The sequence below is a fragment of the Mustelus asterias genome, chromosome 3 (genome assembly GCF_964213995.1).
Source record: "Mustelus asterias chromosome 3, sMusAst1.hap1.1, whole genome shotgun sequence".
NCBI classification, from domain to species: domain Eukaryota; kingdom Metazoa; phylum Chordata; class Chondrichthyes; order Carcharhiniformes; family Triakidae; genus Mustelus; species Mustelus asterias.
In genome coordinates this window covers 134,431,114-134,454,320 of record NC_135803.1, presented here as the reverse complement: position 1 = coordinate 134,454,320, position 23,207 = coordinate 134,431,114, and the positions used below count along the sequence as shown (strand labels likewise).

The 23,207-nt window shown below is 43.1% G+C and overlaps 1 protein-coding gene across 1 annotated transcript in view; it reads right to left on the bottom strand.

Annotated features, from left to right (window-relative positions):
- Positions 1-23,207, bottom strand: part of nup210 (nucleoporin 210) — a 136,637-nt gene that overhangs the window by 88,456 nt on the left and 24,974 nt on the right. Inside the window, exons 4-7 of the mRNA XM_078209673.1 lie at positions 16,233-16,329; positions 11,690-11,840; positions 4,667-4,799; positions 3,736-3,894 (exon numbers count right to left, since the gene is read on the bottom strand). Coding sequence (XP_078065799.1) covers positions 3,736-3,894; positions 4,667-4,799; positions 11,690-11,840; positions 16,233-16,329 — 540 coding nt within the window. The remainder of the gene's footprint in view (positions 1-3,735; positions 3,895-4,666; positions 4,800-11,689; positions 11,841-16,232; positions 16,330-23,207) is intronic.

Below are 23,207 nucleotides of genomic sequence, written 5' to 3'. Positions count from 1 at the left end.
AGATCATGGCTGATCTTTTCGTGGACTCAGCTCCACTCACCATAACCCTTGATTCCTTTACTGTTCAAAAATCTGTCGTTGCCTGAAAAGCATTCAATGAGGTAGCCTCAACTGCTTCACTGGGCTGGGAATTCCATAGAATCACAACCCTTTGGGTGAAGAACTTCCTCCTCAACTTAGTCCTAAATCTGCTCCCCCTTATTTTGAGGCTATGCCCCCTAATTCTGGTTTCACTCGCCAGTGGAAACAACTTCCCTGCTTCTATCTTATCTATTCCCTTCATAATCTTATATGTTTCTATAAGATCTCCCTCATTCTACGGAATTCCAATGAGTATAGCACCAGTCTACTCACAGTCTCTCCTCATAAGCCAACCCTCTCAACTCCAGAATCAACCTAGTGACTCTCCTCTGCACCCCTTCCAGTGCCAGTATATCCTTTCTCAAGTACGGAGGCTAAAACTGGACACAGTACTCCAGGTGTGGCCTCACCAGCATCTTATACAAATGCAACATAACCTCCCTGTCTTTAAACTCCATCCTTCTAGCAATGAGGGACAAAATTCCATTTGCCTTCTTAATTACCTGCTGCACCTGCAAACCAACTTTTTGCGATTCATGCACAGGTCCCTCTGCACAGCAGCATGCTGCGATTTTTTTACCATTTACATAATAGTCCATTTTGCTGTTTTTCCTGCCAAAATGGCTGACCTCATATTAACTAACATTGTACTCCATCTGCCAGACCCTAGCCCACTCAAACTATCTATATTCCTTTGCAGACATTCAGTGTCCTCTGCACACTTGGCTCTGCCACTCATCTTAGTGTCAGCTGCAAACTTTGACACACTACACTTGGTCCCCAACTACAAATCATCTATGTAAATTGCAAACAATTGCAGTCCCAACACTGATCCCAGAGGCACACCACTAGTCATGTTATCTCCACTCTGCTTTCAATCAGTTAACCAATCCTCTATCCATGTTAATACATTACCCGTAACACCGTGCACATTTATCTTATGCAGTAATCTTCTGTACGGTACCTTGTTAAATGCCTTCTGGAAATCCATATACACCACATCCACCGGTTTCCCCATTGTCCACCGTGCTCGTAATGTCCTCAAAGAATTCCAGTAAATTAGTTAAACATGACCTGCCTTTCATGAATCTATGCTGTGTCTGCCCAATGGGACAATTTCTATCCAGATGTCTTGCTATTTCTTCTTTGATGATGGATTCAAGCACTACAGGAGTTAAGCTAAACGGCCTATAGTTACCCACCTTTTGTCTACCTCCTATTTTAAACAGTGACGTCACATAAAGTCTGCACACAAAGATCATCAATGTAATGCTGACCTCCATTTTCCTGAGCTTCTGCCATCCCATGTCAAGGGCATTGCCAGATGTCCATCAGCTTGGATGCTCGCAAACAGGGTTGTTTTCCCATGGATAGAAACCCCAAAACTTAGAAATATTTTTGCTTCTAATTTGAATTTTCAGATAGGGAAATAAATGTCGACTGGATCAGGATGGGAGTGAAGATAAATTTTTTAAAAATATTAATTTTAAATATGGACTTTTTAAACTATAATGGAGAAATTTGACACTTTACAAATACAAAATTAGCTCCTCAGGGCCAGTGAGTGGTCAGCAGTAATTATTAAGTTTGTACACTACAAAACAAACCTCTTTAATACCCATTCAAAAACATGCAATTTTCCTTTTTTTTTTAAGCAGCGAGATTCAATGCAAGAGTGGAAGTTCCTATTAATCCATAGGTTGCCCATAGACTGCACTCAGTGGGGGTCCTAAGCACATCCTCTAAAGAATCACTGCTAGCAACTTCTGGATCTCGACATAACTATGCAGATGTGTGGACTCCAGCAGTTGCTGCTAGCTCCAGTGACATCATAAAAAGAAAAAATGCTGGAAAATCTCCGCAAGTCTAACAGCATCTGTGGAGAGAGAAAAGAGTCAATGTTTCAAGTCTGGATGACCCTTCATCAGAGCTGAGAGCAAAGAATATCAGACGACATTTATACCAAGGGTGGGAGGGCTGTAATTGGACAAAGGAAATGTAAATGATGATGATGTACTCATCATAATTTCTTCTGATTTTCTTTGCTCTTGGCTCTGGCGAAGGGTCATCCAGACTCGAAACATTGGGTCTCTTCTCTTTCCACAGATGCTGTCAGACCAGCTGAGATTTTCCAGCATTTTCTGTTTCAGATTCCAGCATCCGCAGTATTTTGCCTTAATCCAGTAAAGTAATGATGTCCAAGAGGCGTGGGCATTTAACATTGCTGGCTACGAGAACTGGGCTCAAATTCTTGTGATGTTAAAGGTCCTCACCAAAGCAGCCAACATCCTTGTCAAAGTAGCCAACATCATACTGCTCTGGGAAACTCCAGGTTGGATAGCTGTGCATCAACCATGCATCATCCAAGGATAAGGGGCAACAGAATTTGATGGCAATTGACTGGCTTAGAGTGGAGCGCATGTGCACTCCAGCACTGCACCCACACCTACCTTTTGATGGGCCTTAAGGTGGCCAAACTGGCAGACATCAGAGGAAAGCAAAAGCCACTTTAAACACATTTCACATTGTAATTGGAAGAGGAGAGGGAAAAAATACATCTATTTCCCTCTTCGTAGGCTCCCAAATTTGGCATCGACCAAACTTGGTGGAACCAACTGGAGCAGTGTTATGCTCCAACATCTGGTCTCCTGCTTTTCAGATCCTACAATTTCAACCAATGGAGGAATTTATGGGTTAATTTTTTTCATTTTAAATAAAGATAATGAAGAGATTCTTGATGGTGTTGTTAAATCAGAAGTTAGAACCACAGAAGTTTAGTTAAGAGTTGGGGGGCAGGGGTTCAACTTAAACATCAGAAAGAATATTTGAAGAAGAGTGGGATGTTAGGATAGTTGGAAACTCAGGAGTAATCTCGATAGAGATTTTCAAAAATGAAAACACATGTAAGGTGTTAGTTAAAGTTAGCAGAGGAAGAGTGTGGATGAAGGAGACCCCTGGAAAGTGGCTGAGGATCAGACTCAGAGATAGCTGGAATTATCACATAACACTTAAACACTCAGAGGTCTCTCTTTTTTACAAGAATGCATTCAAGAAATAGTTAAGCAATATTAATATCATTGTTAATACCTGCTTGGCTATTTAACCTAACAAAACTTTCATGCATACAAATGCTTATTACAAAGTACGTAGGTGGACCCTGCTGATCTTCAAAATTATGTTCAAGTCTACTGCAAACAGTTATAACATCGTACATTCATGGCGTTTAATTTGTTTTGCAATTTCTAAAATCAAGTTACTGTTCCAAGTTATTTTTGAAAATGCTACTCTGTGACACAAATTTAGATTAGATTTGCAAGAATCAGTGTGGCAGCTGCACAAAATGCGTGGACTTTGACCTGCTGTCCACGAAGGATGGGAGCATTCTGCACCCAGGACACACAAATAGCTGCCTGCGCATATCATTTATGCAGAATAAGCAACGAGCGAAGATCCATTAGCTGCAAACATGCCAAAGTTGGAGAAGCACCGCGATTGTTGCTGTATAAATAGCTGACTCTTCTCAAATTTTAACCATGCCATGCAGGTGTATTCAGTGCGAGCTTGTATGGGACAGGGATTAAACCATTAGCATTATTTCACTTCTGAACATGCTTTATCATTTAGCAAGGCGCGAATCAAAACGGCAAAGGATACTTTTATGCATCAGCACCAGGTTTGTTTGCCCTTGCTGCAGTGCGGTTACTGTTGACGTGGCTTGCTTTAGTTTGCCCACTGGTTGATTTGCATCTCCCCCTGGACTTACTATGCTATTTTGCAGCTCTAATTCATACTGATCAGAAGGCATCATTAGTCCTGGAAAACAAAAAAAAAACAAAAGCAACTTTAGTCGACAAATTTTAAATTGCTAAGCTTACAAACCAAACATGCAATGGAAGTTAACTGAAATTACTGTCAGCTGAAGTGACATTTCCACAATCTTTGAATTCACTTCAAATAATTGAAGCCTTCTTGCTGAGCTAATAGAAAAGACCACTGTAAAGTAGGAGGAGGGGCCGGAGCCAGAAAATACATGTTTCATTCCACAAATTAGCCTGGCCCTAAAACTTCAAATGATAAAGCCGAACAGAACTGTGATTCAAAGGCAAGGAGCAGAATGCTTCTGTGCAGGTCACAGTAAATTTAGTTTTGCAAGGGGTAAATGAAATCTCTCTCCTGCATAGATACAAAAATAAAAGATGGTAATTGGTGTCAAGAAGAGATATGGGGATCTAACTGAATGGTGGAGCAGGTTCGAGGGGCCGAATGGCCTACTCTTGTTGCTATGTTCCCAAAACTCCAGCTGGATGAGAGGAAGATTCTCCAAGTACCTCCTTGCTTATTGAGCTGCGAGCAATTTCTCGGCCTGGAAGACGTTTCTGGATCCTAGAAATTTTTGTCACGTAGAGGAAAGTAGTGACAGGTAGAAACAACGCAACGTTGGGACAGAGATTATTTTGTCATCTTATGGGTAGAGCGTGACAGGCTGTAGATGTCTTGCATGCAGATTTTTCTTATTTCCACACCACCCCCCCCCCCCCCCCCCCCATAGGTTTCAATAAATACACAAGAAAAAAAATAGACAAACCTGTGATCTTCCCTTGTCTTATCTTTTGGACCCGATAATGAATAGAGGTGCCCACCATCAAGTAAATATCATGCGCTGGATTCAGCATAATGTTTTCCAGGATAAGAAGTCGTACCTCTGCAGCCGGCACATTCTTGTCAATAAAAAAATGACAGATTTGAGTGTTTTAAAATTGAATGTTAAAGAAAAATTCAAAACTCTTGATTCAATATTGGGTGTACAATTTTTACAATTGTTTGACTCGGTCACTGAAATCACATTGTTTTAGAAAATGTAAAAATAGTTCCCACTGTGAAAACATATTTTACAAAACTTTCAGCTACACTTTAGGGTGTAGGCACGACCCATGAGGAATACCTACAACTTTACTAAGGGTTATCATAGCAAATGAGATACTCAAGGAGAGTATTCAAACTGAAAAAGACAATTTCTTTGCACTGAGTTGCAGCATTAAGCGGCCTGTTCTTGATACCTGCGCTGCAACTGTACAAAACATTTCAAGAGTTCAGGCTTGCATTCATTTAAAAATAGCAACTGTAATTTACTCTCTGGTTTAGCACCTTCTCCAACAGTGAACACCAATAAAAAATCTGTACTTCCCAACGCCACAAATAACACACTGCTGGCCTGCACAGGTAGACTGAGCACGCAGAATTGTAGAATCCCTACAGTACAGAAGGAGGCCATTTGGCCCATCGAGTCTGCACCGACTCTCTGACAGAGCATCTTCCCCAGGTCCTTTCCCCCACTCTATCCCTGTAACCCCGCACATTTCCCATGGCTAATCCATCTAACCTACACATCTTGGGACAGCACGGGGTAATTTAGCATGGCCCATCCATCTAATCTGCACACCTTTGGAGTGTGGGAGGAAACCGGAGCACCCGGAAGAAACCCACACAGACACAGGGAAGAATGTGCAAACTCCACATGGACATAGTCACCCAAGGCCAGAATCAAACCCGGGTCCCTGGAGCTGTGGGGCGGCAGTGTTAACTACTGTGCCACCGTGCCACCCAATTTGTCTGCATCCAGAAAAATGGTAACTTCCAACATCATTCTTCCAGAGGTGCCATTATGTTTGCTGCTGAGCTCACTGCCACATGGGTAGAACGCTTGTGAAAATTCATTTATACTGTAAGAATTAAACACAAGTTTGAAGTGCCAACTACAGTTGTAAATCATAGAATAGAATCATAGAATTCCTACGGTGCAGAAGGAGGCCATTTGGCCCATCAAGTCTGCATCAAAGACAATCCCACCCAGGCCGTATCCCTGTACACCTATGTATTTACCCAGCTACTCCCCCTGACAATCAACCTAACCTCCACATCTTTAGACTACGGGAGGAAACTGGAGCACCCGGAGGAAACTCACGCAGACACGGGGAGAACGTGCAAACTCCACACAGACAGTTACCCGAGGCTGGAATTGAACCTGGATCCCTGGTGCTGTGAGGCAGCAGTGCTAACCACTGTGCCACCGTGCCGTCCACTGAATACAGCATCAAATTTTGCTGCACCATTTCTCCAATCAGAAAAGTTGTTTATCCGTAGATTTGCCAACTAGATTTAATCTATACCAAAATAAATCATTGTACGTGAATTTCCTGTGGCGTTTCAATTGCTCAAGAATTATTATCCTGAAACAGTCAGCCATTTAATGAGGACAACGAATGACTGCATTTTTTTTTACTAAGCTGTAATTAGGGAAAGGCGGTTTTCAAACTCCAAACTGAAACACTTCCACCTTTACATTTTTAGATAACTGAACATTCATATCCAGAGTGTTTTCCTCCCCAATAAAGATTGTTTCAATTGGCCATACGAGTCAGAACCATTTCTCCAAATTTGCCCCTCTCAGTTTATAATGGATAGGGCACATCTAGTCAACACGTTTCAAGCACTGTGACAGCGCAAAAAACCTTCAGAGACCTGACTGATTGATTATTGTCACATGTACTGGGGTACAGTGAAAAATCATAGAAATCATAGAAACCCTACAGTGCAGAAGGAGGCCATTCGGCCCATCGAGTCTGCACCGACCACAATCCCACCCAGGCCCTACCCCCACATATTTTACCCACTAATCCCTCTAACCTACGCTTCCCGGGACTCTAAGGGGCAATTTTTTTTAACCTGGCCAATCAACCTAACCTGCACATCTTTGGACTGTGGGAGGAAACCGGAGCACCCGGAGGAAACCCACGCAGACACGAGGAGAATGTGCAAACTCCACACAGACAGTGACCCGAGCCAGGAATCGAACCCGGGACCCTGGAGCTGTGAAGCAGCAGTGCTAACCACTGTGCTACCGTGCCGCCCCTTTTCTTGTTTCTATTGTTTCTTACGCACTATACCGACAAAACATACTGTTCATACAGTAGATAGAGGAGAAAGAAAGGAGAGGGTGCAGAATGCAGTGTTACAGTCACAGCTAGGGTGTAGAGAAAGATCAGCTTAATAGAAGGAGGTCCATTCAAAAGTCTGGCGGCAGCAGGGAAGAAGCTGTTCTCGATTCGGTTGGTATGTGTTCACAGACTTTTGTGTCTTTTTCCACCCGACGGAAGAATGTTATTGAGTGCAATTTAGCCAATGTGGGACATTGTGAAACCCTTGTAAGGTTTAATATTCATCTAAGATAAGTCATTAATCCCAATTACATACATTCTTTATTGTGTGTGCATAAAAGTCGTCGTGCAATGAAAGAACAGAACAGAAAAGGTGAGGGAGGAGATTGGTGAAATTCAGGACTTAGAGATACTAACTCTTCAGCAATTATCTCATCCAAGCGAGCATAGCAAGATTTAACAATTGCCTTAAGTAATATTAACGTGCTACATAGTACAGAATGTGAACTTTTCCCTATTAAACACCCAAACATTTTGTTCACATTTTAAGTAGGGGCAGATGGATTAAATGCATCTCCCTTACCTCCTGCAAGGAGACATCAGCAGAAAGGAAGGATTGTTGCCATCGTTATTGTCCCTTATAACCAAATCAACATGAAACAAAACCACGGACCATCATTTAGTTCATTAAACCTGCTCCCTTGTACAACATACAAACCACAACAAAACACCATCCACAACAAAACATACTGTAAATGGTTGCCTTACCCCCTTCCCCAAAAGCCCAGCACCAGATTTCAAATAAATCTAAGTAGGGCCGAGATTTCTTGCGGATTAGCCTCCTCTGGTCACAATCACAGACCTTTGTAGATAGCCATCTTATCCATTCTTTAAAAAAAAAACTTATTCGTAGGTACCTTCCAAAACCATGACCTAAAAGGACAAGGGCAAGAGGCACACGGAAGCACAACCTGCAAATTCCCCTCCAAGTCATGCACCATCTGACTGGGAAACAGAATGGCCTTTCCTTCATCATCGCTGAATCAAAATCCTGGGACACCCTACTCAATAGCACTGCGGCAGTACGGACACGATACAGCAGTTCTAGAACCTTCTCAAAGGCAACCCAAGATGGGTAATATATGCAAGGTTGTTTCCTGTTAATTCAGTTTTCAACCTAATTTACCAATCAGCCTTGCTTGAAAAACATTCCACTTACAGTACAGGATAGTGCCACTGTATAGGGAGAAAACAGCACCCACAAAAACCAAGTCACCTGCAGCTACAGGTGATTCTATCACGACTTGCTAAAACAGTATTTCCTTCACCTTAAAACCTTTGGGACAAAAACACTAAAAAGATCTCAGATGTATAAACATTGGCACTTTCAACATCCATAGTTTTAATGTAACCCAACCATTCTCAGCTTACTTTTAAGTTAGTTTAATTGTAATGAAAGATTAAAATGCCATTTTGTGCCAACATTGAGATAAGGCGTCATTTTTAAAACTAGTTCCTACATTACTGGAAACCAGCCAGATCAGTCAAGTAAAATAAAAGGCCTTAATTGTGAGGCAATTAAAGAATAAGTAATTAATCAACAGATGAATTAATAAGGCTGGTAATATAACCTGTAACAAAGTTTCTAATGTTTCATAATTAACATTTATTTATAAGTACACTAGTCATAAATCACAAGAATTGTAAAATGGAGATAAGATGGGAATTCCCAAGACCTTTCATGGCCTTGACTGACTGAATGGGGTTTTATTCAGACTGCCGCAATTCTAAATCGACAAACAGTTAAGTTAACCAATTATTGTTCGATACTTAAGCTATATCTCTTATATTTGATTTGATTTATTATCGTCACATATATTAGCACATTGTGAAAAGTATTGTTTCTTGCCCGCTATACAGACGAAGCATACTGTTCATAGAGAAGGAAATGAGAGAGTGCAGAATGTAGTGTTACAGACATAGCTAGGGTGTAGAGAAAGACCAATTTAATGCAAGGGAAGTCCATTCAAAAGTCTGACAGCAGCAGAGAAGAAGCTGTTCTTGAGTCGGTTGGTACGTGACCTCATACTTTTGCATCTTTTTCCCGACGGAAGAAGGTGGAAGAGAGTATGTCTGGGGTGCGTGGGGTCCTTAATTATGCTGACTGTTTTGCCGAGGCAGCGATAAGTGTAGACAGAATCAATGGATGGGAGGCTGGTTTGCGTGATGGACTGGGCTACATTCACGACCTTTTGTAGTTCCTTGCGGTCTTGGGCAGAGCAGGAGCCATACCAAGCTGTGATACAACCAGGAAGAATGCTTTCTATGGTGCATCTGTAAAGGTTGGTGAGAGTCGGAGCTGACATGCCAAATTTTCTTCATCTTCTGAGAAAGTAGAGGCGTTGGTGGGCTTTCTGAACTATAGTGTCGGCATGGGGGGACCAGGACAGGTTTCTACTTCATCCCTGTTGATTTAGACAGGATGTGGAGATGCCAGCGTTAGACTGGGGTAAACACAGTAAGAAGTTTAACAACACCAGGTTAAAGTTCAACAGGTTTATTTGGTAGCAAAAGCCACACAAGCTTTCGGAGTGAGAAGGGGCTTGGAGCTCCGAAAGCTTGTGTGGCTTTTGCTACCAAATAAACCTGTTGGACTTTAACCTGGTGTTGTTAAACTTCTTACTGGATTTAGACAGGGGCATGTTCTCCTTTACGCTTCCTGAAGGTGATGACAATCTCCTTCGTTTCGTTGACATTGAGGGAGAGATTATTGTTGTTACACCAGTTCACCAGATTCTCTATCTTAACTGAGCCTAAGAGAAGCCATTGTCTGAAGGCTAAGATAACGCCTGTAATTAACTAAAACCAATGGGGTTATTGGCCATTTCCAACAACCTGGCTATGATGGGCTGGGTATGAAACAAAAAGTGAGAAACCTGGGGTGAATTTTCCCATTCCCTCTGCCACAGGAATCAGAGTGGGCGGAAGACGGACCACGTGCAGGTCAATTGACCTCGGGTGGGATTTTCCAGTTTTGGGGCGAGCGCGGCCAGAAATTCCCACCCCACGTTTGCTATCCACATTTTGGGGTTATCACTTTATATTTTTCAGCCTGATCAACCGAAGAGGTTCTGTGATGCCTGTTGTAATTGTTAGAGTTAAGCTTTCTCCTCTTGCTGTTAATTACTGATAATTGACAGCTGGCTTTTTATCTTTTTGACATGTTACTTTTGAATGGTTAATAGACCTTTTGAATTCACCAGTTGAAGTGTTCATTCTTGCCAGATGGTTAAGTCTTGCAGAATTTGATTTGATTTACAACTGGGGAGTTATTGCAAATGACCCGAACCCCACAAATCAAACTTAAAGTCTATGCACTGAATTATATGTTTTCTTTAAAAAAGTTTCCCTCTCCACACTCAATCAATAGAAAGGTTAAACCTTTGGCATAGGAAAGAACATGAAAACGTGCAAAAACAAGCTGGGATTACCTTTGCTTTATAGTTAACAAATGGACTAATTTAATGCTGAAAAATGTGAACTTTAAAGCTTCGACAGATGCTTGAGGCTCACGTACCCGCTGAAAAACTGGATGATGATCAAGACATTGGCTGTGACTTCCTCAGAGTGGAAATCAGGGGCAGACTGCCACTCTGCACCGATTTAGCTGCACTTGAATTCTAAAGCGCCATCCCGCCCAACCTTCTTGATTCAGGTCGGGTGAGACTCACTGTTGCAAAGCAAGTGAGTTTGAAGATCCCATCGAAAGGGAGAAGTTTTTATGGTGAGTGAATGGAATGTGGGGGGTGGGGTTTGGGCACTGGCGGTGGGGTTGGCGGCATGGGGCTGGGTTGGTGAGGTGCTAAGTTGAGGAAGGTGTAGGGGAATCCCCAGGAGTGTGTCCCATGCAGGGCTCGGTCTGGGTCTTTAGAATAGTTACTGAGGTTAGATGTGGGGTTTTTTTCTGCCTTTTAACTCATTCAGATTAGTTTGGAGGGTAAAACCAGCAGAACCATCTGAATTGGTGATTTGAATCACTTTGTTGGACGGTTCCCAATGTAGTACAATTGTAGGGCATAGGTTTAAGGTGCGAGGGGCAAGTTTTAAAAGAGATGTACGAGGCAGATTTTTTACAGAGAGTGGTGGGTGCCTGGAACTCGTTGCCGGGGAGGTAATGGAAGCGGATACAGTAGTGACTTTTAAGGGGCGCCTTGACAAGTACATGAATGAGATGGGAATAGAGGGATATGGTCCCCGGAAGCGTAGGGGGTTTTAGTTAAGTCGGGCAGCATGGTCGGTGCAGGCTTGGAGGGCCGAAGGGCCTGTTCCTGTGCTGTAATTTCCTTTGTTCTTTCTTTGTCCTCAGGGAAAGTTAGCCCTTCTGGACAAGCGCTGCGTAAACTCTTACTTGGGAACTTCCAAGAGGGATTCTCCAATGGGGCAGTCTCCAAATCTGACACTGGGGAGCCAGGAAGTTGTGGGCCATTAATAAAAATAACACTTATTAGGGACAACGTTATGGCTTAGAATCCATTGGCAACAATGAATGGTCTATAATAGCGAGTTCAACAAAAGGAAAGAAAGCTCCAGGAGTAGGTTGCCTGCCCATTTCCTTGCATCGAGCACAAAACGTGAAAGAAAGGCAATTTATAAATTCATCAATATTAAATTACCTTGTAAATTGCTTCCTGTATTTTCCCTTTCAATTTTGAATTTCCAGTTTTCATTCCTGACACCAAGACTGTATCCCCTTGTTTGCCATGTTTCTCCATTTCAGATATGTAGGTAGGTGGAGTGTAGGTAGATTCAGAAAACTTGAGTATCCTGCAACAAACGTTTGTGTTGTTTACAAAACATTAGTTCTTTATTGCGGAGAAACGAAGGCGGACAAATTATCCAGAAATGTTCAAATCAGCTGACTCATCTGTACAAAATATTTAGTTCACAATGGCTGCCTCCTATCACCTTGGTGCTATTTATAATACAAGATCGGAAACCGAATGCTCAGTTCCAAATGCCCAAATCTGCTATTCCGTTAGTGGTTTGGTGCTTCACAGCTTTCAGTGGATTAGGGAGAAGGAAGGAAAAAAATGTGTTTGAAGAGGACTTACATCATCAGATGTTTAAAATAAACAAACAAATCATTTTCAGGAACTAAAACATTTGTAAATGCTGTTTAAAGTATTATACATGAAAACATCACCATGGCATACTGTATAATCTTTTTTGAAAGCAAAGATTAAATCTACATTATGTACAAAGTGCTAAGCAAATTTACAAATATTAAAACCAAAATATGTAAAGGAAATTACTGATCATTCATCTCCAAGAAGTCAATGGCATCTAAAACGATGCATTCTTATAGTTTACACTGAACAGAATAACAATTCTTAAAAACAGGCTCAAATAGGAACAAATAGTGATTTGTATAAATCTAAGCTCCACTTAACAGTTATATGATCATAGAATCTTTGCAGTGCAGGAGGCTATTTGGCCCATCACTTCCACACCGACAACAATCTCAAACAAGCCCTTTCCCTGTAAACCCACATATTTACCCCGCTAATCTCCCCACCCATCCCCGCCCCCCCCCCACCCCCTGAGACTAAGGGGCAATTTAGCACGGTCAATCATCCTAACCCACACATCTTTGGACTGTGGGAGGAAACCAGTGCACCTGGAGGAAACCCACGCAGACACGGGGAGAACGTGCAAATCACACAGGCAGTCACCCGAGACAGGAATTCAACCCGGGTCCCTGGCGCTGTGAGGCAGCAGTGCGAACCAATGTGCCACCATGCCGCCCGCACGGTGACCTCACACACAATAGCAACAGTCATTGCACTTTCAGGGGAACAAAAATCCAGGGCAGCTCTACAAAGCGCATTTTTAAAAAATGTGTGGGGCAGGATAAATTTCAGGATGCATTCAGTCGAGGAGGGAAAAAAAAATCAACATCTAAAAATTATGGCCGACAACAACCTGACAGCTCCAAGGCCTTTTCTCTTCCTCATTGAGATTTAACTGATTGCATGGTGGCACGGTATTAGCACTGCTGCCTCACAACGCCAGGGATCCAGGTTCAATTCCCGGCTTGGGTCACTGTCTGTGTGGAGTTTGCACATTCTCCTTGTGTCTGCATGGGTTTCCTCCGGGTGCTCCAGTTTCATAGAACATAGAACATTACAGCGCAGAACAGGCCCTTCGGCCCACGATGTTGCACCGACCAGTTAAAAAAAAAAAAACTGTGACCCTCCAACCTAAACCAATTTCTTTTCGTCCATGAACCTATCTACGGATCTCTTAAACGCCCCCAAACTAGGCGCATTTACTACTGATGCTGGCAGGGCATTCCAATCCCTCACCACCCTCTGGGTAAAGAACCTACCCCTGACATCGGTTCTATAACTACCCCCCCTCAATTTAAAGCCATGCCCCCTCGTGCTGGATTTCTCCATCAGAGGAAAAAGGCTATCACTATCCACCCTATCTAAACCTCTAATCATCTTATATGTTTCAATAAGATCCCCTCTTAGCCGCCGCCGCCTTTCCAGCGAAAACAATCCCAAATCCCTCAGCCTCTCCTCATAGGATCTCCCCTCCATACCAGGCAACATCCTGGTAAACCTCCTCTGCACCCTCTCCAAAGCCTCCACATCCTTCCTGTAATGTGGGGACCAGAACTGCACACAGTACTCCAAGTGCGGCCGCACCAGAGTTGTGTACAGTTGCAACATAACGCTACAACTCCTAAATTCAATCCCCCTACCAATAAACGCCAAGACACCATATGCCTTCTTAACAACCTTATCTACTTGATTCCCAACTTTCAGGGATCTATGCACACATACACCTAGATCCCTCTGCTCCTCCACACTATTCAAAGTCCTCCCGTTAGCCCTATACTCAACACATCTGTTATTCCTACCAAAGTGAATTACCTCACACTTCTCCGCATTAAACTCCATCCGCCACCTCTCGGCCCAACTTTGCAACCTGTCTAAGTCTTCCTGCAAACTACGACACCCTTCCTCACTGTCTACCACACCACCGACTTTGGTGTCATCAGCAAATTTGCTAATCCACCCAACTATACCCTCATCCAGATCATTAATAAATATTACAAACACATATTACAAAAATATTACAAAAATATTCCTCCCACAGTCTGAAAGACATGCTGGTTAGGTGCATTGGCCATGCTAAATTCACCCTCCGTGTACCCGAACAGGCACCGGAGTGTGGCGACTAGGGGATTTTCACAGTAACTTCACTGCAGTGTTAATGTAAGCCTTACTTGTGACAATAATAAATAAACTTAAACTTTAAAAAAAACTTCTGTTCGCAAGTATCTCTTTCGCAAACATTCAGAAGTGTGGGTTAAAAACTATTCTTAATTTTTAAAAGATGTGTAACAGGATAACCCTGCTTTGTGTACAACCCACAAGCATACCCATTTGAAACTGGGGGAGTGCAGTGGTTATTCCCCTAGGACAAGACTCCTGATTTAATGGGGAACCATAGTTTATACGTGAATAGCAGAAATAAGGGACTCAAGACAGCACTGATTTGATGTAGAAGGGGAGGCGGACACTTAAAATCTACCTAGCACCTGCCCTGATGATAACTGCAATATCAGATGAAAAGCAGCATCGGCTTATGAAAGTGCCTCATGCATCAATTGCACTTTAAACAGCATGAGCCAGTCGCCTATGCTGATAAGAGGCTGAGGAAGTGGTTGCCTGAAGGATGGAATTATTCTTTACGCAATGTTATCAGAGTGTAGGTGGAACGCACTCAGGGATGCTAGGGATATGAACACTTTCGCAATGTTTCCTTTGTAATCCGCCACGGGCAAATCGTTCAGAGACTGTGTTCTGACTGCTTCCTTTGCACTATCTTCTTAAAAAGCAAAGCCAATTCCCTCATTCCAGCCTGGATAATCTTGGCAAGGAGATGCAATCTTAAGTCATTTCACCCTTCCTCATGCTCGCTGAATGAATCTGTATGAGGCAAGGCTTGTCAAATCAAATAGAAACACCAGATGTGACAGTCTGATAGTGGAGAGTTCCGTTCCACATTAGAGCCTATATGACAAGGCCTCTTGATACAGAAAGTCTGCTGGAACAGGAAATGTAAATAACCAATGCAGACAAATATCAACTGCTCAATGGCAGACATGGTTGGCAGGAGAAAAATAACTAAATGTGGCAGACAACACTTGCGTGAAGACACAAGATGAAAATCCTCATACTTGAGTTACTCTTCCAGATGCTCTAAATTGATTAATGCCAGTATAATTTTTCTTGAACGCTCATTAGAACTCCACACAACTTCTTAAGAGCCGATTTAAAAAATATCACAATTCCATGTAACATTCTCTCTAATTTGAAACTCGTATGAAGCTATTATTGGCAGATCAACTGCTTTAAGGGAAGGTTTTCTATTTTCTTCCACTAGTTACGGATACGTTGAAACACAGGCATGTTCTATTTGCTCTTCTGTAAAGATGCCACTGATGAATCATAGAATCCCTGCAGTGCAGGAGGCCATTCAGTCCATCCTCCTAATCTCCATGAAATTAAGGGGCAATTTAGTGTAGCCAATGTGTGACGTTTAAGGGGTGCCAGGACACAAATACTGGGTCCTCCGGTTTCCTCCCACAGTCTGAAAGACGTGCTGGTTAGGTGAATTGGCCATGCTAAATTCTCCCTCAGTGTACCCGAACAGGTGCCGGAGTGTGGCGTCTAGGGGATTTTCACAGTAACTTCATTGCAATGTTAATGTAAGCCTACTTGTGACACTAATAAACAAATTTTTAAACTTGAATATTCAGAATTCTCAAGACAGGGATGTCAGGATGGGATCAGAATAGGATGGGAATGGAGGGATAAGGTCCCCGGAAGGTTTAGGGCTTTTAGTTCAGATGGGCAGCGTGGTCGGTGCAGGCTTGGAGGACTGAAGGGCCTGTTCCGATGCTGTAATTTTCTTTGTTCTAATCCACCTAACCTGCACATTTTTGGACTGTGGGAGGAAACCTACGCAGACATGGGGAGAAGGTGCAAACTCTACACGGACAGTCACCCGAGGACAGAATCGAACCCGGGCCCCTGACACTGCGAGGCAGCAATGCTAACCAGTGTGCCACATGTTCTGCCCCTGAAGGAGCAACATAATGATTTTAACCTTAATGTCTGGTAAACCCAGTCCACCTACCGCAGTGCATTGTGAGAGTCTGAATATCCGGCAGCCTCTGTATCTTTCACTATGTTCCATTCAAAAACTAATCCTGCCAATGTGCTGAACGTGTTGCCTAGGAAAGAAAGAGAGGGCATGTCAGTGTTTCCAGCACAAATTAATTTGCAACAGTAGCTGTAAAAAGCTGACAGGCAATGGTGACCGCGATCCATTTCATGACACTCAAAAAGCAAACTGTTGACAGGTGCTTGAAAGGTAAATGAAAGCCGGTGTAAAATAATTATTTTTTCCCCCACCCAAATGGAATAATGTATCTTGTCAAAACACCGCTGCAACATCTTGCCTCGTGATATGAGAAGCAGTGTTTAATGAAAAGCAGAGCAATATGCAAAATTCCTGGTAATATTTCTATAAATTAAAGTTTGCAATAGAGGACATTGTGCCTGTCAAATAAGTGATATCCTTGTCTTTCGAATCCTGAATATTCAAGTTAAAAAGTTTATTTATTAGTGTCACAAGTAGGTTTACATTAAAACTGCAATGAAGTTACTGTGGAAATCCCCTAGTCGCCACACTCCGGCACCTGTTCGAGTACACTGGGGGAGAATTTAGCATGGCCAATTCACCTAACCAGCACATCTTTTGGCCTGTGGGAGGAAACCGGAGCACCCGGAGGAAACCCATGCAGACACAGGGAGAACGTGCGAACTTCACACAGACAATGTTCCAAGCTGGGAATTGAACCTGGGTCCCTGGCGCTGTGAGGCAGCAGTGCTGACCACTGTGCCACCGTGCCTCCCCATGAGCTAAACTAATTTTCTAACTGTATAAATATTCTTGGATAATCCATGACTACACTGCAGATTAAATTGCACCCCTTTGAAAATATACATCTTAATGTGCAGGACTTTTATAGAAACCAGTCACAAATTATTGATAACACGTGTTTCAATCTCCTGAACTTGGGCCTTGATGATGTGTTACTGGAACATGTGCAAATGTAAATTGCAATTATGACGACTGCAATGATTGTATAATCCAGAGAAACAGGGCTAACTTTATTCTTTGATTCCGATGAGACTCCTGAAACAGACCTGCTGAGTTTTTCCAGCACTTTCTGTTTATATTTCAAATCTCCAGTATTTTGCTTTTATGACTACAGAAAGATCCACTATCCAGATGTGTTCCTTAAAGTGCGTTCTCAAATTACACAGACTGAAATTACAATGCACAGTATGGCAACAATGTACTGAAATGGTTGTTACCAATATTATATAGCAGGATTTCAATTGTTAAAAACACTGTTTTGCAACAGGGCACTGGAGGTAAAAATACATTAGTTTTGTTTCAAATTGTTACAAATTCTTTAAGATCTGGAACCTACAGGAAGATTTTTCGCAATGGAAAGAATACCCGTCTTGCCACTTTCTTTCTCCTGGACTGTTTCAGTTGTTTTCACTTCCTTCATCGAGCAGCGTGGTGGCACCTTGCTTCCCATCCCCCGCTAACCACCTTTCAGAAGTACTCTTTATATCTTCCTCTTTCCTCCCAATTTATAGAACATAGAACATTACAGCGCAGTACAGGCCCTTCGGCCCTCGATGTTGCGCCGACCAGTGAAACCAATCTAAAGCCCCTCTAATCTACACTATTCCAATATCATCCATATATTTATCCAATAACCATTTGAATGCTCTCAATGTTGACAATTTATGAAAGCAACCTTCCTTCCAGGATGTACTACTTACTCCTGATTCATAGAGTCATAGAGATACACAGCATGGAAACAGGCCCTTCGGCCCAACTCGGCCATGACGACCAGGTTTCCTAAACTGAACTCAAGCCATTTGCCTGCGTTTGGCCTATATCCCTCTAAACCTTTTCTATCCATGTACCTGTCCAAATGTCTTTTAAATGTTGTAATTGTACCCATCTCTACCACCTCCTCATTCCATATATGCAACACCCTCTGCGTGCAAATGTTGCCCCTCAGGTTCCTTTTAAATCTTTCCCCTCTCACCTTAAACCTTTGCCCTCTGGTTTTGGACTCCCCTCCCCTGGGGAAAAGACCAAGGCTATTCCTTTTTGTTGCTCCTTCACTCAGGAATCCAGTTTTGCTGCATTGCCATGGGAACACTTTTGCATCTCACGGAGTGACCTGCCGAGCAAAGATTTCCTAGTAACCAAAGTATTCCTGTGGCTCATTAGGTGCTTTCAGTGTGACAATGTGTCAAATAGCTTCCACACTGGTCTGTTCAGAGTTAGGTTTTTTAAGTTCAAGTTTATTTATTAGTGTCAGAAGTTGGCTTACATTAACACTGCAATGAAGTTACTGTGAAAATCCCCTAGTTGCCACACTCCGGCACCTGTTCGGATGAGGGAGAATTTAGCACGGCGAAAGCACCTAACCAGCACGTCTTTCGGACTGTGCGAGGAAACCGGAGCACCCGAAGGAAACCCACGCAGCCACGGGGAGAATGTGCAGACTCCGCACGGTCACCCAAGCTGGGAATCGAACCTGGGTCCCTGGTGCTGTGAGGCAGCAGTGCTAACCACTGTGCCACCGTGCAATCAGTTAAATTTCTATGAGGAAGAGCAGAAGACCTTGGAGCTGTCAGGTTGTCGGCGGCCGCAATTTTTAGACGCTGATTTTTTTTTCCCTCCTCGATGGAATCCATCCTGAAATTTGTCCTGCCCCACAAAATTTAGCATGGCCAATTCATCTAACCAGCACGCCTTTTGTTCTGTGGGAGGAAACCTGATTCCCCCGGAGGAAACTCACGCAGACATGGGGAGAACGTGTAGACTCTGCACAGACAGTGATGCAAGCCGGAAATCAAACCCGGGTTCTTGGCGCTGTGAGAAAGCAGCGCTAATCACTGTTCTGCCGTGCTGCCAGAGGATTAACAGCGTCAATACATGGGGTTACGGGGGGGGGGGGGGGTAGGGCCTGCATGGAATTGTTGTTGGTACAGGCTTAATGGGCCAATTGGCTTCCTTCTGCACTGTAAGGATTCTATGATTCTACCTTATCTCAACCAGGGCTGCAGGAGGGCAGCAACTATAATTAATCTAAATGATTTGAGATTAACAAAGTGAAGGAGGGGGAGGAAGAATGCTCATAAGCCAGCTAGTAGAGTGCCACCAGGGAAACAAAATTAAATGAGCGTTGTTACAAGACTACAAAAAGAGTAATGGTCAAGATTTGTAAACTCTGCACCATTTTGATCAAATCTCCACGCACAGATAAAAAACCTCATGCTTTTTCGAAAAGGTAACAAATAGCAGATTTAAAAAAAACAGCTTTCAATCTCTAAATAGATTAACCATACAAGGAACAGAAGGATCTCTGGTTTATTTCACCTAAGCAAATCCATTAAAGCTCAAATCTTTATTGGGATCAATAGTAAATCAGTTTGCTCAGTGTCTAGAAAATGCTTACCTTTACATTAGTGCCATTCCAATACAAATCTAAAGGGTGACAATCAGATACTGTGAACCAGATTTTCCTGCAACCTTGAGATCGGCAACTTAAGACTGTAAATTCAGGCATCCAGTGGGTTGCTCATCTTCAATAAATTCCTTTATACTTATAAGTTGAATATTCCACTCCAGTAAATTAAGAGTACAGTGCATCTATAACACTGGCATCTACTTGGCACTGTAGAAAATTGCCCAGGTATGCCCTGTCCACAAAAAGCAGGCAAATCAAACCCAGCCAATTACTGCCCCATCAATCTTTTCTTGATCATAAGCCAAGTGATTTAGCACTGACAGTGCTATCAAGCAGCGTATAGTCAGCAATAGCCTGCTTACTGATACTCAGTTTGAGTTTTGCCAAAGGATACACAATTCCTGAACTTATTACAGCTTTGGTCCAAACATGGACAACATGCTGGACTTCAGGTGAAGTGACAGTGACTGCCCTTGACATCAAGACAACATTTGACCGAGTGTGGCATCAAGGAGCGCGAGCAAAGCTGGAGTCAATGGGAATCATGAGGGGAAATTTTCCACTGGAGGCAGCCATTAGCACAAAAGGAAGACAGGTGGTTCCTGGAAGTCAATCATTTCAGTCCCAGGACTTCACTGCAGGAGTTCCTCAGGGTAGCGGCCTCAGCACAACCATCTTCAGCTACTTCATCTCCATCGTAAGGTCAGAGGTTGAGATAGTTGCTGAGTGAATGGGCAAATACGTGACAAGGCAATACAATGTGGATAAATGTAAAAGCAAAAAGAGGAAGCAGATTATCTGAATGGCTATAAATTAAGAGAGGGGAATGTACAATGAGACCTGGACATCCTTGTACACCAGTTGCTGAGGGTAATTATTGGGTGGTAAAGGCGGCAAATGATATGTTGGCCTTCGTAGCAAGAGGATTCAGGTATAGGAGTAGGGATACCTTGCTGCAATTATACAGGGCATTGGTGAGGACACACCTGGAATATTGTGTGCAGTTTTGGTCACTTTATCCGGGGAAGGATGTTCTTGCTATAGAGGGAGTGCAAAGGAAGATTACCGACTCATTATTGGGATGGCGGACTGATGTACGAGGAAAGATTGAGTTGGTTAGGGTCATATTCACTGGAGTTCGGTACAAAGGAGGGGAGATATCATAGAAACCTATAAAATTCTAACAGTACTAGAGAGAGTAGATTCAGGAAAGATATTCCTGATCGTGGGGGTGTCCAGAACCAGGGGTCATAGTCTAAGGATACGGGGTAAACCTTTTAGGATTGAGATGTGGAGAAATTTGGTCACCCAGAGTGTGGCAAGTCTGTGGAATTTGCTACTACACAACGCAGTTGGGACTAAAACATTTTTTGTTTTCAAGGAGTTAGATATAGCTCTTAGGGTGGAAGGGATCAAAGGATATGGGGGAGAAGGCAGGATCAGGCTATTGAGTTGGATGGTCAGCCATGATCATAATGAATGTTGGAGCAGGCTCGAAGGGCCAAATGGCCTCCTCCTGCTAGAATTTTCTATGTTTGTATAATAATTGCACAATGTTCAACACTATTTGTGACTCCTCAGATGCTAAAGCAGTCCATGTCCATATGCAGAAAGATTTGGACAACATTCAGGCTTGCACTGATAAGGGGTCTGAATGTTACTTGCCGCATGTGCCAGGCAATGATCATCTCTAACAGGAGAGGGTCTAATCACCGACACTTGACATTCAATGGCATTACCATCACCAAATCCCCCTCTGTTAACCTCCTTTTGTTTACTGAATTGAACCAGTCATATCAATACTGTGGGTACAAGAGCAGGTCAGAGGCTGGGAATACTGCAGTCTGTAACTCACCTCCTGGTTTCCCAAAGCCTGCCCACCATCTACAGGGCACAATTCAGCAGTGTGATGGAATGCTTTCCACTTGCCTGCATGAGTGCAGCTCCAACAACACTCAGGTAGCTTGAAACTATCCAAAGCAACCTGCTTGTTTGGCACCCCATCCACCACTTAAACATTTACTCCCTCCACCACTGACGCACAATGGCAGCAGTTTGTACCACCTACAAGATACACTGCAGCAACTCACCAAGGATCTTTTGACAGCACCTTGCAAACCCATGACCTTGACCACCTCAAAGGGCAAGAGCAGCAGACACATGGGAAGACCACCCCATGCAGCTCCACAGCATCCTGATTTGGAACTATATCATCATTCCTTCACTGTCACGGGATCAAAATCCTGGAACTCCCTTCCTAACAGCACTGTGGGTACACCTACATCCCATGGACTGCAGCAGTTCAAGAAAATAGCTCACCACCACCACCACCTTCTCAAGGGCAATTGGGAACCGGGATGTTAGTTGTATCTTCCGCAGTGAAGACAGATGTAAAATATCTGTTCAATTCGTCCACCATTTCCTTATTTTCCATTATTAATGTCCCTGCTTGCTCGAGGATCACTTACTTTCCTTTCTCTTTTCCTATTTAAGTATCAGTAAAAAAAAACTAACGCTAACTGCCTTTATATTTCTTGCTAGCTTTCTGGGTAGCATGGTGGCACAGTGGTTAGCACTGTTCCCTCAGTGCCAGGGACCCAGGTTCGATTCCCGACTTGGGTGACTGTCTGTGCGGAGTCTGCACGTTCTACCCGTGTCTCCATGGGTTTCCGCCCACAGCCTGAAAGACATGCTGGTTAGGTGCATTGGCCATGCTAAATTCTCCCTCGGTGTACCCGAACAGGCGCCGGAGTGTGGCGACTAGGGGATTTTCACAGTAACTTCATTGCAGTGTAAATGTCAGCCTACTTGTAACTAAGAAATAAACTTTTAATAAATAAACTTTAATACTTTTTCCATCCTTATTAGTTTTTTCAGTCATTATTTGCTGGCCTTTATATTCTGTCTAATCTTTTGATCTACCATTCATTTTTGCAAAATTATGCACTTATCATTCCAATGCCGTCTTTAACTTCCTTAGTTAGCCACAGATTGCATCTCCGTTCCTTAGAGTCCCTCTTTCTCAATTTTAATTGTCTAATCAAACTTGCTTAATATAGACACATATTCAAATGACCCAAGTTTTCTTGCAGTCTTGCACTTCTTTCATGGCACATCCACATCACTGTGACACTTGAATGGTGCAAAAGGAAGAGGAAATTCTGCAATAAGTGATAAATATTACATGCTGGAGGCCATGGCCGGACTTTTCCGGGTGTTCCCGCCGGCAGGATTCTCCGGTCCCACCAGCAGCGCACCCCTGCGGTTTCCCGCCGGCGTGGTATTCCCATTGACAGCGACAGGACCAGAGAATCCCACCACTAGCAAGCAACGCGGCAACTCCAGCTGGCGGGAAACACCCGGCTGGGAGGTTGGACAATCTCGGTCCATATTTTCCTGCAACTACTGAGCTCCACAATAATAATCACAGCCCCGTCCCCTCACTGACAACAGCAGCGTAAAAAGCATTGAATGGTGAATCTAGAGAGGAAAATTCATTCAAATATATTCCTGCATGAGGGGCCAGCAAAAATGTTACT